Raw genomic sequence first — 22,514 nt, forward strand, 5'->3', positions numbered from 1 at the left:
TGCTGTAATCAAGGAAACAATGGATATCAAGTGGACAACCACTTTGCTTGCTGCATATACCATGCATTTTTAAACACACTGGTTGTCCACCTGATATCCACTGTTTCCCTTCAATGCAGCATCCACCAATGATGCATTTATTCTCCACTGCTTCATGGAGTCTCAACCCCCATGACTAAGCCCCATGGCTGGGGCGAAACACTTCAGGGGCATGGCCTGGACTGAACCTGACCTCAGGCTGCTTTTACTATAAACACGGTTGGGCTTTGCTGGATGTCCGGCACTTGGGATCTTTTCCCCCTACATGTTTACATATTGAGCCGTGGTGAGCTCTCTCCACCAGCTGCCACTTTTTAGCAGATCCGAACAGATAAGGAGTCTGGAGTGGCACCCCCAATCCACGATTTTGGTTTGCAGTTAAAATACCTGGCCGCAGTTAGAAGACCCCGCTATGGGAAATAAAACAGAGGCCATTCACTTTCAGCACTCACCTTGTATTGTCCAGTAAACCAGAAACGTTCCTGGATTATCTCGTACTTTATTGAATCTCCTATCATGACCATCTCTGAGGATTCTTAGAAATAAAAATGTCCCGAGGCTGAAACAACATATTTTTTTAAGTTAATAAATACAATCACTTCTAACACAAGCACATCAATCTTGAAAATAGACACCTACCGTATTCCCCACACTGTGATTAACCCAGTCTGAATCTTCTGCCGTAAATAATTTGTCCCTGACCATCGCAGGCTGAGATGTGACAAAAGAATAAAAGTTCCACTTCCTGTTGAAAATCAGCATCGAAAAACATTAGATTTTGCAAAAAAAAAGAAAAAAATCATAACTTACAATAGCACTAAAGAACTAAGGTCTATTTTTATTTTTTTTTCTCTGAAAGAATAAAATATCGATCAATACACTTATTCTGCCTGTGGGTTTCTGTCCCGCCTGACTGTTTTGTGATATCTTATTTTGTATTTGTGAAAAAAAAAAAAAAAGCTTTTTACCGGCTTTTTCGGATACAGCACATAACTGCCACACATTAATTCTAGGGTTCCCTGCAGATATTACAATGTGATTATCTAGAATGTAACCCAGTGGGAGACTAACATAATCCAGTTCTCCAGCTTTGTGGGACTACAATATACGGGATGCTTTCATTCCTAGTTCTGTAGGTTTCCTCCTAGCACACTTCCCATTGTAAGGCTAGGTTCACAATTGTACGTCTGCATTTTCATGTGTTTTTCATGCACTCCCATTGAAGTCTACAGGGCCAAAAACAGAGAAAACTGCCTGCACTTTTTTTTTTAAAATTGCATAAAAGCTTGTTGCATACTGTAGGTGTAAATGGCCCTATGAATAATAATGGGGATTCTCTTGTCATGTGCTGTCATGCAACAGCCAAAGCACAATAAGTTACACGTTAATGGAGACTTAGAACAAAACCCCTTCCTGTTCTATCCTAAACTCTCTAATCCACATCTTTAACCTCTCTCTCTACCCAACACCTTTCTCTCCCTGCTCAAACAATCACTGGTTACCCCCATACTTAAAAAAACCCTCACTGGACTCCACATGTTTGAATAACTTGCATCCCATCTTCCTGCTCCCATTTGCCTCCAAGCCTCTTGAAAGCCTTGTCCACAACCATATTGCAAAAGAATTGCTATCTCACTGACAACAACCGTCTCGATCCTCTACAGTCTGGCTTCCTCCCACAACATTCCACTGAAACTGCCCTACTAAAAAACTCATCAACTACCTCCTAATTGCTAAAACCAATGACCGTACTCCATACTCATACTTTTAGACCTTTCTGCTGCCTCTGACACAGTTGACAACCCACTCTCCCTCAATAAACAGAACTCCTTTGGCCTCTGTGACTCTGCTCTTTCCTGGCATCCTATCTCACTGCACTTTCAGCATCACATACAACATCACCTCCTCCACTCCTCTTCCTGTTGGGGTACCCCAAGACTCTGTCCTTGGGTTCCCACCCATTCTTGCTCTACACCTTTTCTGGGCCAGTTGATAACCTCCCATGGCTTCCAAAACAGACCAACGATGCCCAGATTTATCTCTCCCCAGCTCACCCCCTTGGTCTCCTCACTTATCAGTATGGATGTCCCACCACTTCCTTATACTCAATCTTTCTAAAACCTAGCTTGTAATATTTCCTCCTCCCCCAACCCACATTCCCCCATGACTTTACCATGGAGATCAACAGCACCACCATTGGTCTCTGCATACATGCAAGGGTACTATGTCTAATCCTAGACTCTGACCTCTCCTTCAGGCCTCACATCCAATCACTGGCTATATCCTTAACCCCTACAATATTTCCAGAATGCACCCCTTCCTGGCTAACACCACTACAAAACAATTCTTTGGTTATATCCTGCTTTGACTACTGCAACTCCCTCCTTACTGCCCTTCCTTTTCACAAGCTACCCCTTTCCCTGCAGCCTATTATGAATGCTGCTTCTAGATTTATATACCTTACTAACTTACCCGTGACTGCTGCCCCTCTCTGCCAATGCCTTCACTGGTTTACACTACCCCACCAAATAAAAATTAAAAATAATGTACTAACCACAATGTACAAAGCCATCCTCAACACTGCCCCTAGCTACAGCGACAACCTCACCTGCAGATGTCACCCAAATCATTCTCTCCACTCCTCTTAAGACCTCCTGCTCCCTTGTTACCTTCTACCATGGTCGCCTCCAGAACCTTTGCCATCCTTTGGAACTCCCTATCCCAGCAGTTCCTACCCTGTCCACCAATCCTCCGGGAAGACCAATGATATCCGGTATCGACAGTATTACCAGTCCAATGGAAAGCTATATTACCCACTTTCTTCAGGAACTGGTAGTGCAGCTCCCTTCCCATGTCCACGACTCAGGGCACATGCTAGAGATTCTAGCCTAATACTGATGGCAGACAGGATACCGTTGACTATCACTTGATGTGGCCTCTTTATACACATCCTTCCAGCACCAATTTGGACTAGAAGCTATGCAATACTTCCTGGCATGTGAAAACCATCTGCATTCCAGGCAGGCCTCATTCATTGTGCACAGTATAGCGTATACCCTGACACACAATTACTGTGTTCCAGGATGTATACTACAGACAAACCAAGGGCACAGCCACGGGGCTAGGTTCTCCCAGCTTTATTAGAATCCATCAGTTACATATCTGGTCCAACAATCCCTTTGGGCGACCTGGTACTATATGACCATTACATCGATGATATTTTGATCATCTGGGCTGGTAGGGACAGTCAGTTGGAATCCTTTCTGGCTTATTGCCAAAACAATACCTTTGGGATTGAGTTCACGCATGTTTTAGACAGTCAGAAGTTAATATTCTTGCACCTTAAATTGATGCTGGATGATAAATGTCGGATTATTTCTCAAACACATTTTAAGCCATCACCAGGAAATTCCTATCTCCATGCTTGCAGCCACATCACCACCACAGATGGATCAAGAATGTACCTCTTGGACAATTCTGCCAGCTCCAAAGGACGTGTTCTCATCTACTAGACTACGAAGAGCAGAACTGTGTACAGAGAAAGACATTTCTTGAGAAGGGTTATGAGCAGGCCACCATTGAAATGCGTATAAGAAATACAAAACAAAAGTATCCTAAGGTTGGCGCTAAGGAATGGCACCAACAAGAAGTGATGCGCACCAAGAATGATGAGGATGCCTCAGACAGAAAAAGTAGTCCCTTTAGCCGTTCAGAACTTACTTTCAAACACTCGGTATACTAATAAGGCATTTCCGATCAAACAGATTATAGAGAAATACTGGGGTATCCTCCATCGTGATCCTTGCGACCAATGTCATCCCAGAATGCCCAAATTTCATCTTCCGCATACCTAGGAACTTGAGGGGCTTTATCGCCCCAATTAGAGTCCGCACACAGAAAACTGCAGCCAATCACAGGTAGAGCAGCTTATTTGATCAAAAGGGTAGCTTCAGGTGTGGGGTCCCCAATTGTGGAGCATGTCATATCTGGCAGAGAAAAAAGGAGGTTGTAGACAGTGATGGTCAAATCCATGCCATCTGACAATTCATCAATTGTGGATCACAATTTGTAGTCTATTTTATGCTGTGCCTGTGTGGCCTTCTTTACGTGGGTCATACAATATGTACCCTACGTACATGGTTTGAGGAACATTCTCAAAGGCTTTGACAAACATTCATTACCCCTACACTTTCTGGAAAAACATAACCAAAACCACTCTGGCTTGAGGTTGCATGGTTTGGGAGGTCATGGATGAGGATGCAGACACTGGACAGCGGTTGCAGAGACTCTGTAGGAGAGAAACCTTTTGGATACATCGGCTGGAAACTTTGTCACCAAGGGGCTTGAATGTGAAATTAGATGTTCAGACCTTGTTTTAGATTGCCCAGTCCCACAGGCATGCCATCATTGTCCCCAGATTTATCCTTCGATCCTTACCCTCAGGTTGTTGTTTTAGTTGCTTTGTGCTCCCATGCTTATACCAATATCTTATCCATATCAATACCTTCCCCCCTTTTTTCCTATGTCTAGACCCTTTTGTGCTTTTAGGTTTGCCATTTCATTCATCCTTTAGGTCCAGTGGGGTATGGGGTGAGTGGGGCTGGTCCAAGACCCCATATCCTTGCTTTAGTTGTTCATGTGTGGATGTGGCTTCTGACTAGTAGCCTATTCCTTGTACCCTTATCTCTTTCTTTTCATCCACTTTTTTCTTCTATTTAAAAAATAAAAAAATAAAGTTTTTATTTTTTATTTCTGATCATCGTCCTTTTTAAGTTTCATTTGGTTTTGTTATTTTTTGCTTGCATTCACTTTTGCCGTTTTTGTTCATTTCGTCTTTTCTATCATCATTATTCCCTCTACTTATTATTATAATTAATTATAATTATTTTTATATATTTTTTATTATCATATATCCTTTGTGGTTTATACATCCAAGTAGGTTGCTTTTATATATACATATATATTTTAACAACAGTATCACAATTATCATTCGTACTGTAATTTATTGCATTTTTGTTTTTGTATTGCCTTTGTTATTAGGTAATCGGTATACCTCTGTCCAAATAGGTATAAGTTGGGGTTTGGTAGAGCTTTGAGACTTTCATTTTTTATCTATCTCTATCTCCACATACATATACACATAAAAGAAAATTCCCAGAAAGAAAAGAAGATTACCAGCCAAGGAAATTCTTGACATCAGGTGAAATTGAAGGCTTGGTTGACCAAATTTCAAAATGCACAAATTTTCTAATTTGACCCCGACCCTCTCCCACCACTCTGTTACCTGCGCAAATTTTTCCTATTTTTTAGCACCTGCATGCTGCGAACCCCAGGAACCTGGCACCTGTATGTCATTTCAGGCTTTTATTCCCACCCAGTGCTTTTCAGAGAGTGTTTGACAGATGGTGAGCAGGCGTTAAATCGCCTCCTCACCTCCCGATTTAACCCTATAATGATGCGCTACCTCGCCGTAATCATGTGCACCCACTTATCAAACTGCACCCAGAGTTAAAAATGCCATGGCCGTGGCATGTGCACAGTCCCATCCAGCTGTTATTTTACAGGTTGGATAGGCAGTTAGGGGGCTGTAAAACCACATCTCAGCTGTCTGTTTTTACCAATCCCTGGCCAATTATCTAATAGAAACCTATTTCATGAGCAGTTGTACCTATTATTTCTAGCTCCAGGTGTTTGTTTGTTTTTCTAGATGTTCACTTATTTACAGACCTTCCAAGGTCCAAAATTTATATTGAGCAGAATTTAAGAGGGAGCAAACTTCCCGCCAAAATACAAATTTCCCCCCTGCAAGATAATATCATTGCATATTGGTACATTATGAGACATAACTTCAAACGAAGCTCCCCCCAGCGGCTCGCTGTCACCGCTGACAAGACTTCCCTCTTCGCCCGGTCTTCCTTCCAGGTTTGTGGCCTTCAGCCTCCTAAATGGCCAAGCTGTGACGTCACTCCCACGGCACAGTGCTTTGAAGGGATGGCATTCCATCCCTTCTGAGCACAGTGTGCATGTGTCAGTGATGTCAACAGCTGCAGAAATAGAGAATATCTCCTAAATGGTGCTTAGGATATATTCCTTGTATCTACAGGTACATTTTAATATAAACTTACCCATAGGTACAAGGGAGCAAGCAGTGTTTATGACTTCTTTAAGTCTGGCCCTTCACAACAGTCCCAGTTTCTCCTGTAGCTCCTTGGAAAAATGAATTGCCCAACCATGTTGTAGCAGAGGAGTAGCTGGCATACTCATATCAGGAAGTACACCGATTCTTTTTCAGGAAGTCAAGACGATATGTACATTTAGAGTATTACTTGCCTACAAAACATTTCTAGATGTTCTCCATAACAGGTCCACTTTAAATCCTCTCCTGATCGAGGCCTAAATAGCCATATTAGAAGTCTGTGATCTGCCATCTATTTAGGGTGTATCAATGCCTATGGGCCATTAAATTGTGAGCATGTAGCCAATTACACATTCCGTGTAGGACCTATGGCATAACTTCTACCTGCCCCATGTGTAATAGATTTAATAAGTCTGGGTGGACTGCGGCAGAGCAAACACAAGACTGCAGGTTTGACTTTCAATTTAAGAATACATGATTTGCTAATAATGCCCCAGGGTTTATGAAGTGTCTCCCAGCCTACTTCCTAATTAATCACCAGAATCTAAACATACAAAAAAATAATTGGTTTGGCAAATGGGTGCAGTTTAGAGTATTCTAGCTTTTCCTGCTGATAGTGACACAGACAAACCTGTCATGTTCAGTGATTGATGGAACGCCGCTCAGCGCCACCGACTATACATTTTACTAGTACTGTATTAGCAATGGGTCATCAGAGATAGAGCTGTCCATCTGTTAATCAATGAACCACATTCGACATGATGTAGTTTGTCAAAATTCATGGTTATAAGCAAGCAAGTCTTCTCACAAATCTCCGCAAAATCATAGAACTCAATCATCAGGAGATACGTGCAATTGAAAGACCAATTATGTTTTACACAATTACACTTTCATTTAATTATGCTAAGCATTTGTAATTATACATTCAGAGGCAGGTTTCCTGTATAGGGAATAATCACAATTAGAAGAGAGAGAGAAAAAAAAAAAAAAGTACACTGTCCGCCATTAGTAAAGCAGACATCTACAAGTTTTTAGTGAATTTTATCATTACATTTGCATAAAGATAATTCCGCTACAGAGACAGAGTACATAAACCATTTACATCTAACGGGAAGAGTGATTAGTGTATAGAATGTGTGCATCAAATTTAGTAAGGTGGGTCTATCGGCAATTTTACACACACCCTGACAACATTTCTGTATTTTAGAACTGCTACACATAGAAGTGAAACAAGTACACAGCAGTATGCATGACCAATTGTTTTGTACATTGCAAAAGCCTATGCTGCCCATTAGGCATCATTAACCGGTTCCCGATCGACGCACGCCGATGTATGTCGGCAGAATGTCACGGCTGGGCAAATGGGCGTACAGGTACATCCCTTTAAATTTGCCACGTGACATCGTGTGGGCACGCGCCAGCCGGGACCTCCTTGTGTCGGGTCGCGGGTCCCGCGGACTCAATCGCCGCAAGGATACCCACGATTGTCTCATGGGGAGGAAGAATGGGAAGATGCTAATGTAAACAAGCATCTCACCATTCTGCCTTAGTGACAGTGTCACTGATCTCTGCTCCCTGTGATCGGGAGCAGAAATCAGTGATGTGTCACGCATAGCTACGCCCCCCACAGTTAGAAACACACCTCAGGACATACTTAACACTTACCCTGCCCCTTGGTAGTTAACCCCTTCTCTGCCAGTGTCATTTACACAGGAATCAGTGCATTTTTATAGCACTGATTGCTGCATAAATGACAATGGTTCCAAAAATGTGTCAAAAATGTCCGATGTGTCCGCCATAATGTCGCAGTCACAATAAAAAAAAAAGAAAAAAAAAAAAAAGAAAGAAAAGCAGATCGCCACCATTACTAGTAAGAAAATATATATTAATAAAAATACCATAAAACTATCTACAAACTATTTTGTAAACACATAACTTTTGTGCAAACCAATCAATAAATGTTTATTGCGATTAATAATCGGCCTCAACTGAGGAAAAACATTTTTTTTAAAAATATTTTTGGGGGATATTTATTATAGCAAAATGTAAAAAATAATGCGTTTTTCAAAATTGGACGCTTTTTTTGTTTATAGTGCAAAAAAAAAAAAAACCCCGCAGGGGTAATCAAATACCATCAAAAGAATGCTCTATTTGTGGGGAAAAAAAGGACGCCAATTTTCTTTGGGAGCCATGACACACGACCACGCAATTGTCAGTTAAAGCGATGCAGTGACGAATCGCAAAAACTGCTCTGGTCAGGAGTCAGGAAGGGGGTAAAATCTTCCGGGGCTGAAGCGATTAAAGTGGAGCTCAACCCTAAAAGGGAAAATTCTGCTTGTTTGCACCCCCCCCCCCCCCCCCCACTGTTACATTTGCCACTTTTTGGCAGGGGTGGGTAGATGGTTATAACAGGCATCCGCTCCCACTTCTGGCTTGGATCACCGCAACGATCTCAGCTGCAAGTTCACCGCCCCTCCCCCCCTTCCCCCGCAGTCTTCTAGGACATATCACAGGACCCAGAAGACTACAGGACCGTTCACAAGGCTTAATGCCACTCGCAAATATGCAGTAGAAAACCGGCTGTGAAGCCGCAAGGCTTTACTTAGCGTTTCCCTTACTTGCTTTGCCGTTACCTGCACCCGAAGCCAACTGAAGAATCGGTTCGGGTGAGGACACCTCTGGATCCCTGGACAGGTAAGTGTCCTTATATTAAATGACATTGTATCAAAGTAACAGCACCACAGATACATGTGCACAAGAAATACTAACGTACAACTGATACACCAATTATTGAAAATATCAATAAGCAAAAAATATAACGTGGTAAGAGTAGCGTGGGTCTGCACACCAGCCTCCAATATCTTCAGTGCTATAATGCAAACATACATGCATATAAAAAATGAATAAATATAACAATAAATATTAAATGCATAGACAATTACACTTATTGAACCTTATTATATGTGCAAAATATGGGTAAAGTGCTAGTACATAAAATAGTGCAAATCAAACAATTGTGCAAAAAGATTCAAAGTTGTACCGCTGAAGTGCTTATATGACAATCCATAAAACTCCCCCCCAAAAAAAGGGAAAATATAGAGAATTGTTCACAAAGTTGTTGTTTGACAGTATTTGTAGCTGCTGTCTTTCAAAGTTTTTTTTTTTTTTTGTTGGGGGGGGGGGGGGGGGGATCAGCTCCTCTTTAAAGTGATTGTAAAGTTACATATTTTTTTCTTATGCAATGGTTTTGCCCAGAGTAGTCCCCAATCCTCCTCTTCTGGGTCCCCCCACCGGTGCTCTGGGTTCCTCTGCGTGCCACCATAGGAAAGCACCTTCTAAAAGGTGGCACACATGCAGGCTTTAACCCAAGCCAGGCACTGTGTGTCCACTGCTCTCGGGTACAGCGCTGGATTGAGATCAGGCCCAGGTAAGTATTTGGGGTATCTTTAGGTTTCGATAATACCATTCTAAAGCACTTCCCTACTTTGGCTGGACTGTGCAAATTTTCAGAAGATAAAAAAAAAAAATCAGGGTTTATTTAATGGTTATTTTACACACATACACGATCATAAGTTTACATACCCTGGCAGAATTTATGATTTCTTGGCCATATTTCAGAGACTATGAATAACACAAAAACTTTTTTCACTCATGGTTAGTGTTTGGCTGAAGCCATTTATTATCAATCAACTGTGATTAGAATAAGTAAAAGCAAATAGGGTCACTTATCCAGCTAAACTAAACAGCTACTATAATCAAATATATCATTAAGGAGAAAGCAAAAAAGTTCCAAAGAAATAGGTTCTTTCCAGCTTAAGCAGCTCTGCTTAAGCTGGAAAGAACCTATTTCTTTGGAACATTTTTGCTTTCTCCTTAAAATCAACTGTGTTAACTCTTTTTAAATCATAATGGCAATAGAAACTACCCAAATGACCCTGATCAAAAGTTTACATACCCTGGTGATTTTGGCCTGATAACATGCACACAAGTTGACACAAAGGGGTTTGAATGGCTATAAGCATCCTCACCTGTGATCTGTTTGCTTGTAATTAGTGTGTGTGTATAAAATGAATCAAATGAGTTTCTGGACTCCTGACAGACCCTTGCATCTTTCATCCAGTGCTGCACTGACGTTTCTGGATTCTGAACCATGGGGAAAGTAAAATTGTCAAAGGATCTGCGGGAAAGAGGTAGTTGCACTGTATAAAACAGGAAAGGGATATACAAAGCTATCCAAGGTCAGAATACCAATCAGCAGTTTTCAAACTCTAATCAAAAAGTGGAAAATGAGGGGTTCTGTTGAAACCAAACCACGGTCAGGTAGACCAACTAAAAATTTCAGCCTCAACTGACAGGAAAATTATTTGGGATGCAAAGAAAAACCCACAAATAACTTCAGGTGAAATACAGGACTCTCTGAAAACACGTGGTGTGGCTGTTTCAAGATGCACAAAAAAGGAGGCACTTGAAGAAAGATGGGCTGCATGGTCGAGTCCCCAGAAGAAAGCCATTACCAGGCAAATGCCACAAAGTATCCCACTTACAATATGACAAACAGCACAGAGACAAGCCTCAAACCTTATGGCACAAAGTCATTTGGAGTGATGAGACCAAAATGTATCTTTTTGGCCATAACCATAAACACTACATTTGGAGAGGTGTCAACAAGGCCTATGATGAAAGGTACACCATTCCTACTGTGAAACACAGAGGTGGATCGCTGATGTTTCAGGGATGTGTGAGCTACAAAGGCACAGGAAATTTGGTCAAAATTGTTGGCAAGATGAATGCAGTATGTTATCCAAAAATACTGGAGGAACATTTGCATTTATCAGCCAGGAAGCTGCGCATTTAACATACTTGGACATTCCAACATGACAATGATCCAAAACACAAGGCCAAGTCAACCTGTCATTGGCTACAGCAGAATAAAGTGAAGGTTCTGGAGTGGCCATCTCAGGCCGCGTACACACGCGCGGACTGTTTGCCCAACCTTGTTCGTCAAACAGTTTGGCAAACAGTCCGCTCAAAATTTGCATGAGCGGACTTGCCCACACACGAGCGGACTGTTTGACGAACAAGGTTGGGCAAACAGTTTGCTCAACTTTTGAAATGAACGGACTCGCCCACGTAAGGAGGAGGCAAATCCGCCCATTTCGAGCGCGTGTACAGGTAGGCGGGGCCCGCGAAGGAGACGTCGCGGGCTCCGCCGCCTGGAATGGGCTTAAAGGGGAACCCCAACGCCGAAAAAAATCGGCGTGGGGGTTCCCCCAAAGTCCACACCAGACCCTTGTCCGAGCACGCTACCCGGCCGGCCAGGAAAGGGGGGCGAGCGAGCGCGCCCCCCCTCCTGAGCCGTACCAGGCCGCGTGCCCTCAACATGGGGGGGTGCTTTGGGGAAGGGGGGGCCGCGCGGCCCCCCCACCCCAAAGCACCTTGTCCCCATGTTGATGAGGACAAGGGCCTCTTCCCGACAACCCTGGCCGTTGGTTGTCGGGGTCTGCGGGCGGGGGGCTTATCGGAATCCGGGAGCCCCCTTTAAGAAGGGGGCCCCCGGATACCGGCCCCCCACCCTATGTGAATGAGTATGGGGTACAATGTACCCCTACCCATTCACCTGTGAAATAAAGTACAAAAAAAAACACAACACAGGGGAAAAAATATTTTATTGCACAGCTCCGGGGGTCTTCCGTCTTCGGGGGTCTTCTCGCCGGACTCCTCCGCTATCTGTGTGTAGCTCTTTTACTAGCGGAGGAGTCCGGCTTTCTTCCTCCCCGCCGCCGGCCTCTTCTCCCGACTTCGGGGGTCTTGTCCCCACTCTTCGGTTCTTCTGCCGGGCCACCGCGCCTTCTTGTAGCTCTTTTACAGGCGGTGGCCCGGTCTTCTGTCGCCGCTGTCGTCGTCGCCGCCGCCACCGCCGCCTTCCGTTCTTGTTCTTCTTCTTGTTCTTCTTCTTCTTCCCCAGGAGATGTTGACTCGACGATCTCTCCGGCCGGAATGCCAGGGACACGCTCCGCTGCCACTTATATAGTGACAATGGGGCGGTGTCACATGGTATATGTCACATGGGTTGGTCACATGGGTTGATGTCACATGGGGACTATGACATCGTAAGGGGGCGGGGTCACCATGTGACCAACCCATGTGACATATACCATGTGACACCGCCCCATTGTCACTATATAAGTGGCAGCGGAGCGTGTCCCTGGCATTCCGGCCGGAGAGATCGTCGAGTCAACATCTCCAGGAGAAGAAGAAGAAGAACAAGAAGAAGAACAAGAACAAGAACGGAAGGCGGCGGCGGCGGCGGCGACGACGGCGACGACGACGGCGACGACGACAGCGGCGACAGAAGACCGGGCCACCGCCTGTAAAAGAGCTACAAGAAGGCGCGGTGGCCCGGCAGAAGAACCGAAGAGGGGGACAAGACCCCCGAAGTCGGGAGAAGAGGCCGGCGGCGGGGAGGAAGAAAGCCGGACTCCTCCGCTAGTAAAAGAGCTACACACAGATAGCGGAGGAGTCCGGCGAGAAGACCCCCGAAGACGGAAGACCCCCGGAGCTGTGCAATAAAATATTTTTTCCCCTGTGTTGTGTTTTTTTTTGTACTTTATTTCACAGGTGAATGGGTAGGGGTACATTGTACCCCATACTCATTCACATAGGGTGGGGGGCCGGTATCCGGGGCCCCCTTCTTAAAGGGGGCTCCCGGATTCCGATAAGCCCCCCGCCCGCAGACCCCGACAACCAACGGCCAGGGTTGTCGGGAAGAGGCCCTTGTCCTCATCAACATGGGGACAAGGTGCTTTGGGGTGGGGGGGCCGCGCGGCCCCCCCTTCCCCAAGGCACCCCCCCATGTTGAGGGCACGCGGCCTGGTACGGCTCAGGAGGGGGGGCGCGCTCGCTCGCCCCCCTTTCCTGGCCGGCCGGGTAGCGTGCTCGGACAAGGGTCTGGTGTGGACTTTGGGGGAACCCCCACGCCGATTTTTTTCGGCGTTGGGGTTCACCTTTAAGCCCATTCCAGGCGGCGGAGCCCGCGACGTCTCCTTCGCGGGCCCCGCCTACCTGTACACGCGCTCGAAATGGGCGGACTTTCTGAGCGGGAACAGTCCGCTCATTTCGAAAGTACAGCGGACAAGCCCACACACGGGCGGACTGTTCGCTCAAACACAGTTTCAGCGGACAGTTTTTCGGAATTTCCGAAAGACTTTGTCCGTCCAACTGTCCGCTGAAACTGTCCGCTGAAAGCCCACACACGAGCGGACTGTCCGCCCAAACACTGTTCAGCGGACAAGGTTGGGCGGACAGTCCGCCCGTGTGTACGCAGCCTCAGTCTCCTGATATCAATATCATTGAGCCACTCTGGGGAGATCTCAAACGTGCAAGAGGAATGGGCAGCTTTACCATTTGAGAAGATAAAGAGCAACTTATGAGCGCACGCACGCACACACACAAAATATTATTTTTTTCCTGTTTCTTGTTTTGGTTGGTTATATTTATCAGAGGCTTATTTTCTGTTTATCCAAAAAATAAATGTGATGAAAAATAGATCTTCCTGATTTGTCTTTATTCAAAATCCCACGTCATAAGGAACAAAAAAACAAAAAAAAAGAAGGGCAACAGTGCCGAAAACAGTAGTTTTTTGCTCCTTATGATATGGAATTTTGAATAAAGACAAAGCAGGAAGATCTGTTCCCCATATATTTTTTAGATTTATATGTAGCGACATCGGAGTCCGCATAATTATTTTAAAGCATAGACACCTAATGTAGCCTAAAACAATGAAAATAGTACTGCTCAAACGTCCCCCAAACCTGTATCAGTCAGAGCAGCATGTGAACAGAGTGGTGCATAACAGACAGGATTGGCTGGTCAGGCTCTAGTAGACTTCAACAAAATGGTGACCATCTGCGCACAGACACTGACTCCCTGTTGCATAAATGTGAATAAAATGATGGCTTCAGCTTCTGTTCTCAACCTGTAGAGACCTCCTCAAACACAAGTCGCCTTATCTGTGGGCCTCTAAGATTAACCCCCGGAATGGGCAAAATATATCTGAGAAGTTCTCTACAGGTGGAGAACAGGAGCTGAATCCTTTTACTCATTTTATTCACATTTATGCAACAGGGAGTCAGTGTCCGTTTGCATATGGTCACCATTTTGTTGACAGATACTTAATGCTTGCGGTACACGTGGCTCACCTCTGTTTACCTACACTGTATATATCTCAAGGATCCTCAAACTACTGCCCTCCAGCTGTTGTGGAACTACACATTCCAATAGGCATTGTAAAACTCTGACATTCATAGACATAACTAGGCATGATGGGGATTGTAGTTCCTGAACAACTGGAGGGCTATAGTTTGAAGACCCCTGATATATCTCTTCAGATTTTGGTAATACCTCCCTGGAGCCTGTCTCTACATTGACAGTACTGCCCAAATTCTAAGGCCACAAAATATCTGGGTTTACACTGTATATATCTCGAGGATCCACACAATGAAAACTTGGGTTAGACCGGGGTTTGGACGACAATAATTTTATATATGATTATTTAATCTCCTCCAAAATGGAGGAAATCCTATAACAGCACTTATGGAAGAATACAGAATATGGTGATATGGTGTATGAACATACCTCCCAACAATTCAGTCCCGGGGCCCCGTGGATTTGGGCTGAAGTCCCGGAAACCAGAGCCCAGTGCCATAACAAGTTTTAGCACTGGGCTCTATTCAGTTGTGGTATACTGGATGGGTGCAATGTGTGCTCTTGCACACTGCACCCAATGAGGATTCCTGTGAGCAGGGCAGTTCTCCCCGCAATCTTCACTGTCATTTGCGGCTAGGACCGCCGGTGTCCTAACAATCGATGACGTTTTGCAGGCCACCTTCCTGCTCTGCCCACTGGCAACAGCTTCCCGTCTCTCAGCGTGGTAAGAGGAGCCGCAAAGTAACTCCAAGAATTCTTCTGGATGTGACAGATGCAGATTGTGACCACTTCTAATGTGAAGGCAGTTTCAGGGTAGTATATGAATTGCTGATTGCCACCAATTAAATGACGTTGCCATTGTTATGCAGTGCAGTGGGGCATTGCACTGAAAGTATAAAAGATAAGATGTGTTCTTATATTGATAGAAGGAAAACCATTAGTATGTGTGGATTAAACTGATTGATGCTGTGTTACTGCATTGAATTGATTATATGTATTAACATGTACCGGAGCTTCTCTAGGCAATAGGAAATATCAGGGTGTCATCTCAGCAAGGAAATGTTGCCAAGTTATACTTCTTTAAATCATATATAAGTCATGCTGGCCTTTATGGTGCCACTGCATCTGGGGTCTGTGACTACATTTCAGAGATGGAGGGGTGTATTTGTTCTGTGGTCCTATACTCTGCATTACCTACTACTGACCTCTTTGTTATTATCCCTTTCATGACTAAGCCTATTTTAGGCATTTGGTGTTTACAAGTTAAAATCCATATTTTTTGCTAGAAAATTACTTGGGACCCCCAAACATTATATATATATATATATATATATATATATATATATATATATATATATATATATATATATATATATATATATATATAATCGGTTGTTATGGCTGGATAGCCGATTGCCCACTGTGAAAAACGGTACTGGGATGATGCCTGCAGGTGCGGGCATCATCCCGGTATAACCCCCGGAGGCCGAGTACGCACATCTGCGTACGCTCGGCGGGAAGGGGTTATGGTCTTCTACAGTTTTGTCCCATGCACTCTACTTACGACTAGCCTCATGAACTTTATGTTTATGGGCGGGTTCCTGATGACCAGTATTGTTGGTCAATTCAGGTAACAGGTTACCGGCTCACCTAATACGGTGGTGTTCCTTATCAAAGCAGGAGAAGTAGTCAAAATAAAAGGGGCATGGGAATAGGACCCAAGGTGTCCTTACCTTCAGTGAAGGAAAAGGAACAAACTGCGGTTTAACCCGATATAAATAACTTTATTAGAACAATTAGTAGAAAAAAATATTTATCATTGAAAGGAAAGCATGAACAATTGCATGTGGTAAAAACTGACAACGTTGTCACTTAAAAACGTATACACATGAGCTCAGCCATATCCCAGTCATCCACACGTGTCAATCATCTCAAGTGTTTAACCACTTGCCGCCCGCCCTATAGACAATTGACGGTGGCAAAGTGGTTTCATAATCCTGAACGGACGTCATATGACGTGATCAGGATTATGAGCCGCTGCATGCCCCCGGGGGCGCGCACCGCGGCGATCGTTGTTGCGGGGTGTCAGTCTGACACCCGGCAACTACGATCTCGGTAAAGAGTCTCCAAAGGAGACTCTTTACCACGTGATCAGCCGTGTCCAATCACGGCTGATCACAGTGTAAATAGGAAGAGCCGGTGATCGGCTTTTCCTCACTCGCGTCTGTCAGACGCGAGTAGAGGAGAGCCGATCGGCTGCTCCTCTGACAGGGGGGGTCTGTGCTGATCGATTATCAGCACAGCCCCCCCCAAGGATGCCCACACTGGACCACCAGGGACGCCACCAGACCACCAGGGATGCCCAGAAAAAGGTAATCCTCCCTAGACCACCAGGGATGCCAGTCAGCACAATGGATGCCAATCAGTGCCCATAATGGATGCTAATCAGTGCCCACAATGGGCATAACTGATTGGCATCCATTAGTACAGTATAACACCAATGCCGCCTATGAGTGCCCACCTGTGCCGCCTATCAGTGCCCACCTGTGCCGCCTATCAGTGCCCACCCGTGTCCATCTGTGCCGCCTATCCATGCCCATCTGTGCCGCCCATCCATGCCAATCCGTGCCAGCTATCAGTGTCCATCCGTGTCGCCCATCCGTGCCACCTATCAGTGTCCATCAATGCCACCTCATCAGTGCCACTTCATTGGTGCCCATCAGTGTCGCCTTATCAGTGCCCATCAGTGTAGCCCCATCAGTGCCCATCAGTGAAGGAGAAAACATACTTATTTACAAAGTTTTGAAACTGAAACAAAGAAAAACATTTTTTTTTCAAAATTTTCGGTATTTTTTTATTTGTAGCGCAAAAAATAAAAACCGTAGAGGTGATCAAATACCACCAAAATAAAGGTCTATTTGTGGGAAAAAAATGATAAAAATTTCATTTGGGTACAGTGTAGAATGACCGCGCAATTGTCATTCAAAGTGCGACAGCGCTGAAAGCTCAAAATTGGTCTGGGCAGGAAGGTGTTTAAGTGCCCTGTATTGAAGTGGTTAAAGGGGTTGTAAAGTAAAAAAAAATTTTTTAAATAACAAACATGTTATACTTACCTCCACTGTGCAGCTCATTTTGCACAGAGTGGCCCCAAACCTGCTCTTCTGGGGTCCCTCGGCAGCTGTCTCGGCTTCATCCCGCAGGTACTTCTCACGTTCATGCGAGCTCCCACACAGCAGCGTGAGCCAATGGCTGTGTTGCTTTCCATCCATCCACTCCAGCCAATCAGCGGCCAGGCTGAACGATGAAGAGGATCAGATAGAATGCATTAAGGTGAAAAAAACATTTACCTTTACAACCCCTTTAAGTGTGACTTAATATATAATGCTTTCATGTGTTTAGGTGAGGTGAGCTCTGGGAAACCTTGGTAGCACAAGTCAGTACACATATTGTGCTTGACCATGGACCTCCAGACTCCCTATATGCCCATAGAGCTGCTGCATTAAGTCTTTACAATGTTGAACAAAGCATTGGTCATCACAGATAAATAAATGCAATTCTGGCTAGAAAGTTTGAGGTATATAAAGACATCACTTCATTTTTACGAAAAGCCTATCTGAGACAGTTACATCAAAGACCTACCCAAGACAAAGATGAAAACCCCCCAACTGAATCCCAAGATGATGAAGCTCTAGATATACTTACCTCCTTATTAATGGAAAGTAAGGATGATTACAAATCTATCCTACTTATAAAATCAACAAAAATGCCCCCTTTCCGAAAAAAGAGATGGTCGGGGGGTCTTCTTAGATCTGGTTAAAGATGACCTTACTGGCAAAGAGGAAGAAAAGACAACTTGGATCCTGAACAACGCCAGGCCTTACTAGAGCTGAAGGAGGCACCAAATCTGGTGATCAAGAAAAGCGATAGGGGGGGGGGAAAATGTGGTATTGCTCTCAACAGAATACTATGAAAATGAGATAAAAAGACAGTTAAATAACCGATCCACCTATGAAAAACTTCCTGCTAACCGCTTTACCTCTATAACCAATGAACTCAATTTTAAACTTATGTTTGCACAAGAAGACGGCCTCTTCTCGTCTCGGAATGAGTATGAGTATCTGAAAGTGAAGGAGTTTAACACTCCTACCATCTACATCATTCCTAAAGACCATAAATCCCTGATGAACCCACCAGGCAGGCCAATAGTTTCAGCGGTAAAGGGTCCTCTGGAGAAAATTGGAAGATACTTAGATGCCCTAATGAAAAAAAATGGTATTTGAGTTACCCTCATACATTACAGATACCCTTGATGTAAAGCATTATTATAATATACTTATTATATAAGTATCTGTCAACAAAATGGTGACCATATGCAAATGGACACCGACTCCCTGTTGACCAATGCTTTGTTCAACATTGTAAAGACTTAATGCAGCAGCTCTATAGGCATATAGGGAGTCTGGAGGTCCATGGTTAAGCACAATATGTGTACTGACTTGTGCTACCAAGGTTTCCCAGAACTCACCTCACCTAAACACATGAAAGCATTATATATTAAGTCACACTTAATAACTTGAGATGATTGATACGTGTGGATGACTGCGATATGGCTAAGCTCATGGGCATGTGTTTATAAGTGACAACGTTGTCACTTATAGTTTTTACCACGTGCAATTTCCTATTGTTTATGCTTTCCTTTCAATGATAAATATTTTTTCTACTAATTGTTCTAATAAAGTTATATCAGGTTAATTCGCAGTTTGTTCCTTTTCCTTCACTGAAGGTAAGGACACCTTGGGTCCTATTCCCACACCCCTTTTATTGTGACAATGTAAACTAGGCAGCCGCTGGTGTTTCTACTCTCCTCTCTCTGCAGCAAGCAACTAAGTCTCAGCATCAGCAGGCAGTCGCCGCTCCGTTCGCACATAGTGTCAGAGACGCAGTGTTGGCAGAGGACTCAGGGCTGTGTCTGTGTCCCGACTCCTGAATGAATGGAAGCAAGCAAACTTCCCATGCTGCGCCGCTCTGCACCTCTGATCATTTAGAGACCTGTGATTGCTGTCCGTGACATGACCACAGCCAGCTCTGCCTCTCTGCCCATACATGATTCCTAATCCCGTGTCTCCTGGCCCTGCCCCCCTGTCATAGAGGCCGCTCTCCCTCCTGGCCTGTCCTGAACATCGCCAGCAGCGTCACTCAAGTGCTATAGCGCCTGGCAGCGGCACTTCAGGCTTGGCAACAGGTGGAGCCTGCCTGGAGAAGGCACAGAGGTTGGCAGAGTTTAAAATTGTTTTTTGCACACGCAGTGGCAGGGTCACGTGGTTGGGTGGATGCAGAGCAGTCTTCAGAGCCCCAGACCTGGTGAGTGAAATACCGTCACTGTCTGAGATTGCATTATCATTGATGGGCGCTGGCAAAGCGGAATTGATGGGCCATGGCGAGGCTGCATTTGATGGGCCATGGCGAGGCTGCATTTGATGGGCCATGGCGAGGCTGCATTTGATGGGCACTTAATTAAAAGGTGGAACATGCATGGGTAGGGCAAAGGGGGTGGCAAAATTAGATTTTGCCTAGGGTGGCAAAAATACTTGCACCAGCCCTAATTGTGCATTACATATTAGAGACCTTAAAAAAAAAAAAACTGTGGTAAGAGATCAAAGATTACCGGGGTGCATGTTGTTCAGGTAGATCCAGGGGGATCAGTCAGGTAAGCTGTATAGGGCATCATGATTTCTAACAGTGGCCCTGCCCATGCCTCCCAGCATCTTCTCTCCCCCCACCCCCCGTTGTTCCTCACAGGATTCCAGCATCCATTTTCAGCCCTCACCCCCCACTACCCCGATGCATTGGTTTCAGAGTCCAGCCACCAAGTGATCTTCCCACAACCCTAACATTCCCTGTCCAGAGACTTCAATACCTTCCATTCCACACGTCCCTTCCACTGCCCCATCCCACCCCCACTTACCCTTTCCCCATTCCTACCACCCATCCCACACCTTAGCCACAACCCCACCTTCACCGTCCCCCTTTAACTCATCCCAACCCCAGCCCACCTCAGAACAATGGGGGAACACTGATGGGGGGTGCAGGGTGGGGTAGAGGATTTGTACTAGAAATGGAGATTAAGGGGACTTGTGCTTGAAGAGGAGGTGAGAAATTTGGTTGGAAGGGGAATTGGGGGGGGTTACTGGAAAAAGGAGGTTGTGCTATAAGGGAGGATTTGTGGGGTAGAAGGAGCATTTATTCTGGAAGGAGGGACTGGAGAGAAGGAGGATTTGTGCTATGGGGAAATTAGAGTGCAAAGGATTTGTTCAGGAGGAAGATTCTTTACCAAAGAGGATCTGCTGCTAGAGGCAGGAGAGGATTTTTGTTGAGAGGGAGATTCTGGAGATCGGGGGGGGGGATTTGTCTTGGAGCGTTTTAAAGAGGGAGAAGAAGGTTTGTGCTAGAAGCAGAGAGAGGATTTGTGCTGGGAGGGGATTTTTGGTTTGGGTATTTGTGCCAGGATGAGGAATTGTTCTGGGAGGAGGGATTTGGGGGAGATGATTTGTGCTAGAAATGGAGAAAGGATTTATGCTGGGTGGAGGAGGAGTTGTGCTAAAAATAAGGATGGGGGGGGGATTTTTCCATGAAAAGGGGGAGAGAATGTTTGCTGGGAAAATAAATTGGGGGAGGGGGATTTGTTGTGCTGGAAAGGGAGAGATTTGTGCTGGGGATTTGGAGAGGGGGGAACTGAGTGGGAGATGATTTGTACAGTACTAGAATGGGGGTTTGTGCTGGGACAGAAGATTTGGGGGGTGGAAGAGGATTTTTGCTGTGAGGGGGAACTTTGTGTTGGGAGGAGGAGAGAGGATTTCTACCGAGTGTGTGTGTGTGTGTGTGTGTGTGTGTGCAAATTAGTGCTTTTTGTTTGTTTTTTTGGAGGGGAGAGAGTGGGATTTTTTGCTGAAAAGGTAAAGTGGAGGATAGTATTGCATGCGGGGGGAGGGATTTTGCACTCTCCTTAACTTTACACTGTGCGTTACACACCCCTGACTCCTGCACTCTGTTTTGTACTCATGACTCTTACTATGCATTACACACTCTACAGCCCTTTATGTGTTACATACTCCTGATCCTTGAACTCACCCTGGACCCCTGCAATCAGCGTTATCTATCCTAAACCCGACACTGACTGCAGCACTCCTCAACCCCTGTACTAATATATATATATATATATATATATATATATATATATATATATATATATATATATATATATATATATATATATATATATATATATATATATACACACACATACACACACACACACACCACATTATAAACTTCTCACCAAAGTGTTTGTTTTCTCAACAGTTACTGGCTGCTATGCAGTCCCTGACTATTTTACTGACGTTCCTCTTTAACCGGTTCCCAAAAGGCTCACGTACTTTTACTGCGGCACAATGGCACCGCTGCGCAAAACCCCGTACAGGAACAGGGTCCCCTTTAAGAGCCACCAGAGGGTGCGCACCCACTGCACGGCAGAGGAGGTGATTGCGTGTACGAGAGCCAGCACGGGGATTTGTGTGTGTAAGCAGGAACAACGATACGTCTCCTCCCTAGTCAGTCCTATCCCCTCATAGTTAGAACACATATAGGGAACACACATTTAACCCCTTGATCCCCCCTAGTGTTTACCCCTTCCCTACCAGTGACATTTACACAGTAATCAGTGCTTATAGCACTGATCGCTGTATGAATGTCAATGGTGCCAAAAATGTGTCAAAAGTGTCCGATCTGTCAGTCGCAATACCGCAAAAAAAGAAAATCACAGATCACTGCCACTACTAAAAAATATAAAAATGCCATCAATCTTTCCCATAGTTTGTAGACGCTATAACTTTTATGCAAACCAATCAATATATGCTTATTGTGATTTTTTTTTTTTACCAAAAATATAAAACTGATGAAGATTTTTTTAATTTTAATTTTTAATTGGGGGATATTTATTATAGCAAAAAAAAATTTCTTCAGTATTGTCACTTTTTTGTTTATAGTGCAAAAAAATAAATAAAAAACGTGGAACACACCAAATACCACCAAAAAACCCCGCAGATTTTGCTTTTGGTACAGCATTACATGACCGCAC

At 44.6% G+C, this 22,514-nt stretch overlaps 1 protein-coding gene across 1 annotated transcript in view; it reads right to left on the bottom strand.

The window, feature by feature from the left end:
- Nucleotides 1-22,514, bottom strand: part of LOC143984033 (uncharacterized) — a 51,658-nt gene that overhangs the window by 14,680 nt on the left and 14,464 nt on the right. The window contains 2 exon segments of the mRNA XM_077484308.1: nt 492-598; nt 679-784. Of these exon segments, the coding sequence (XP_077340434.1) occupies nt 492-598; nt 679-784 (213 nt within the window).

The sequence above is a fragment of the Lithobates pipiens genome, unplaced genomic scaffold, assembly GCF_037356315.1.
Source record: "Lithobates pipiens isolate NorthernLeopardFrog02 unplaced genomic scaffold, aLitPip1_a1.2 Scaffold_16, whole genome shotgun sequence".
Taxonomy (NCBI): Eukaryota; Metazoa; Chordata; class Amphibia; order Anura; family Ranidae; genus Lithobates; species Lithobates pipiens.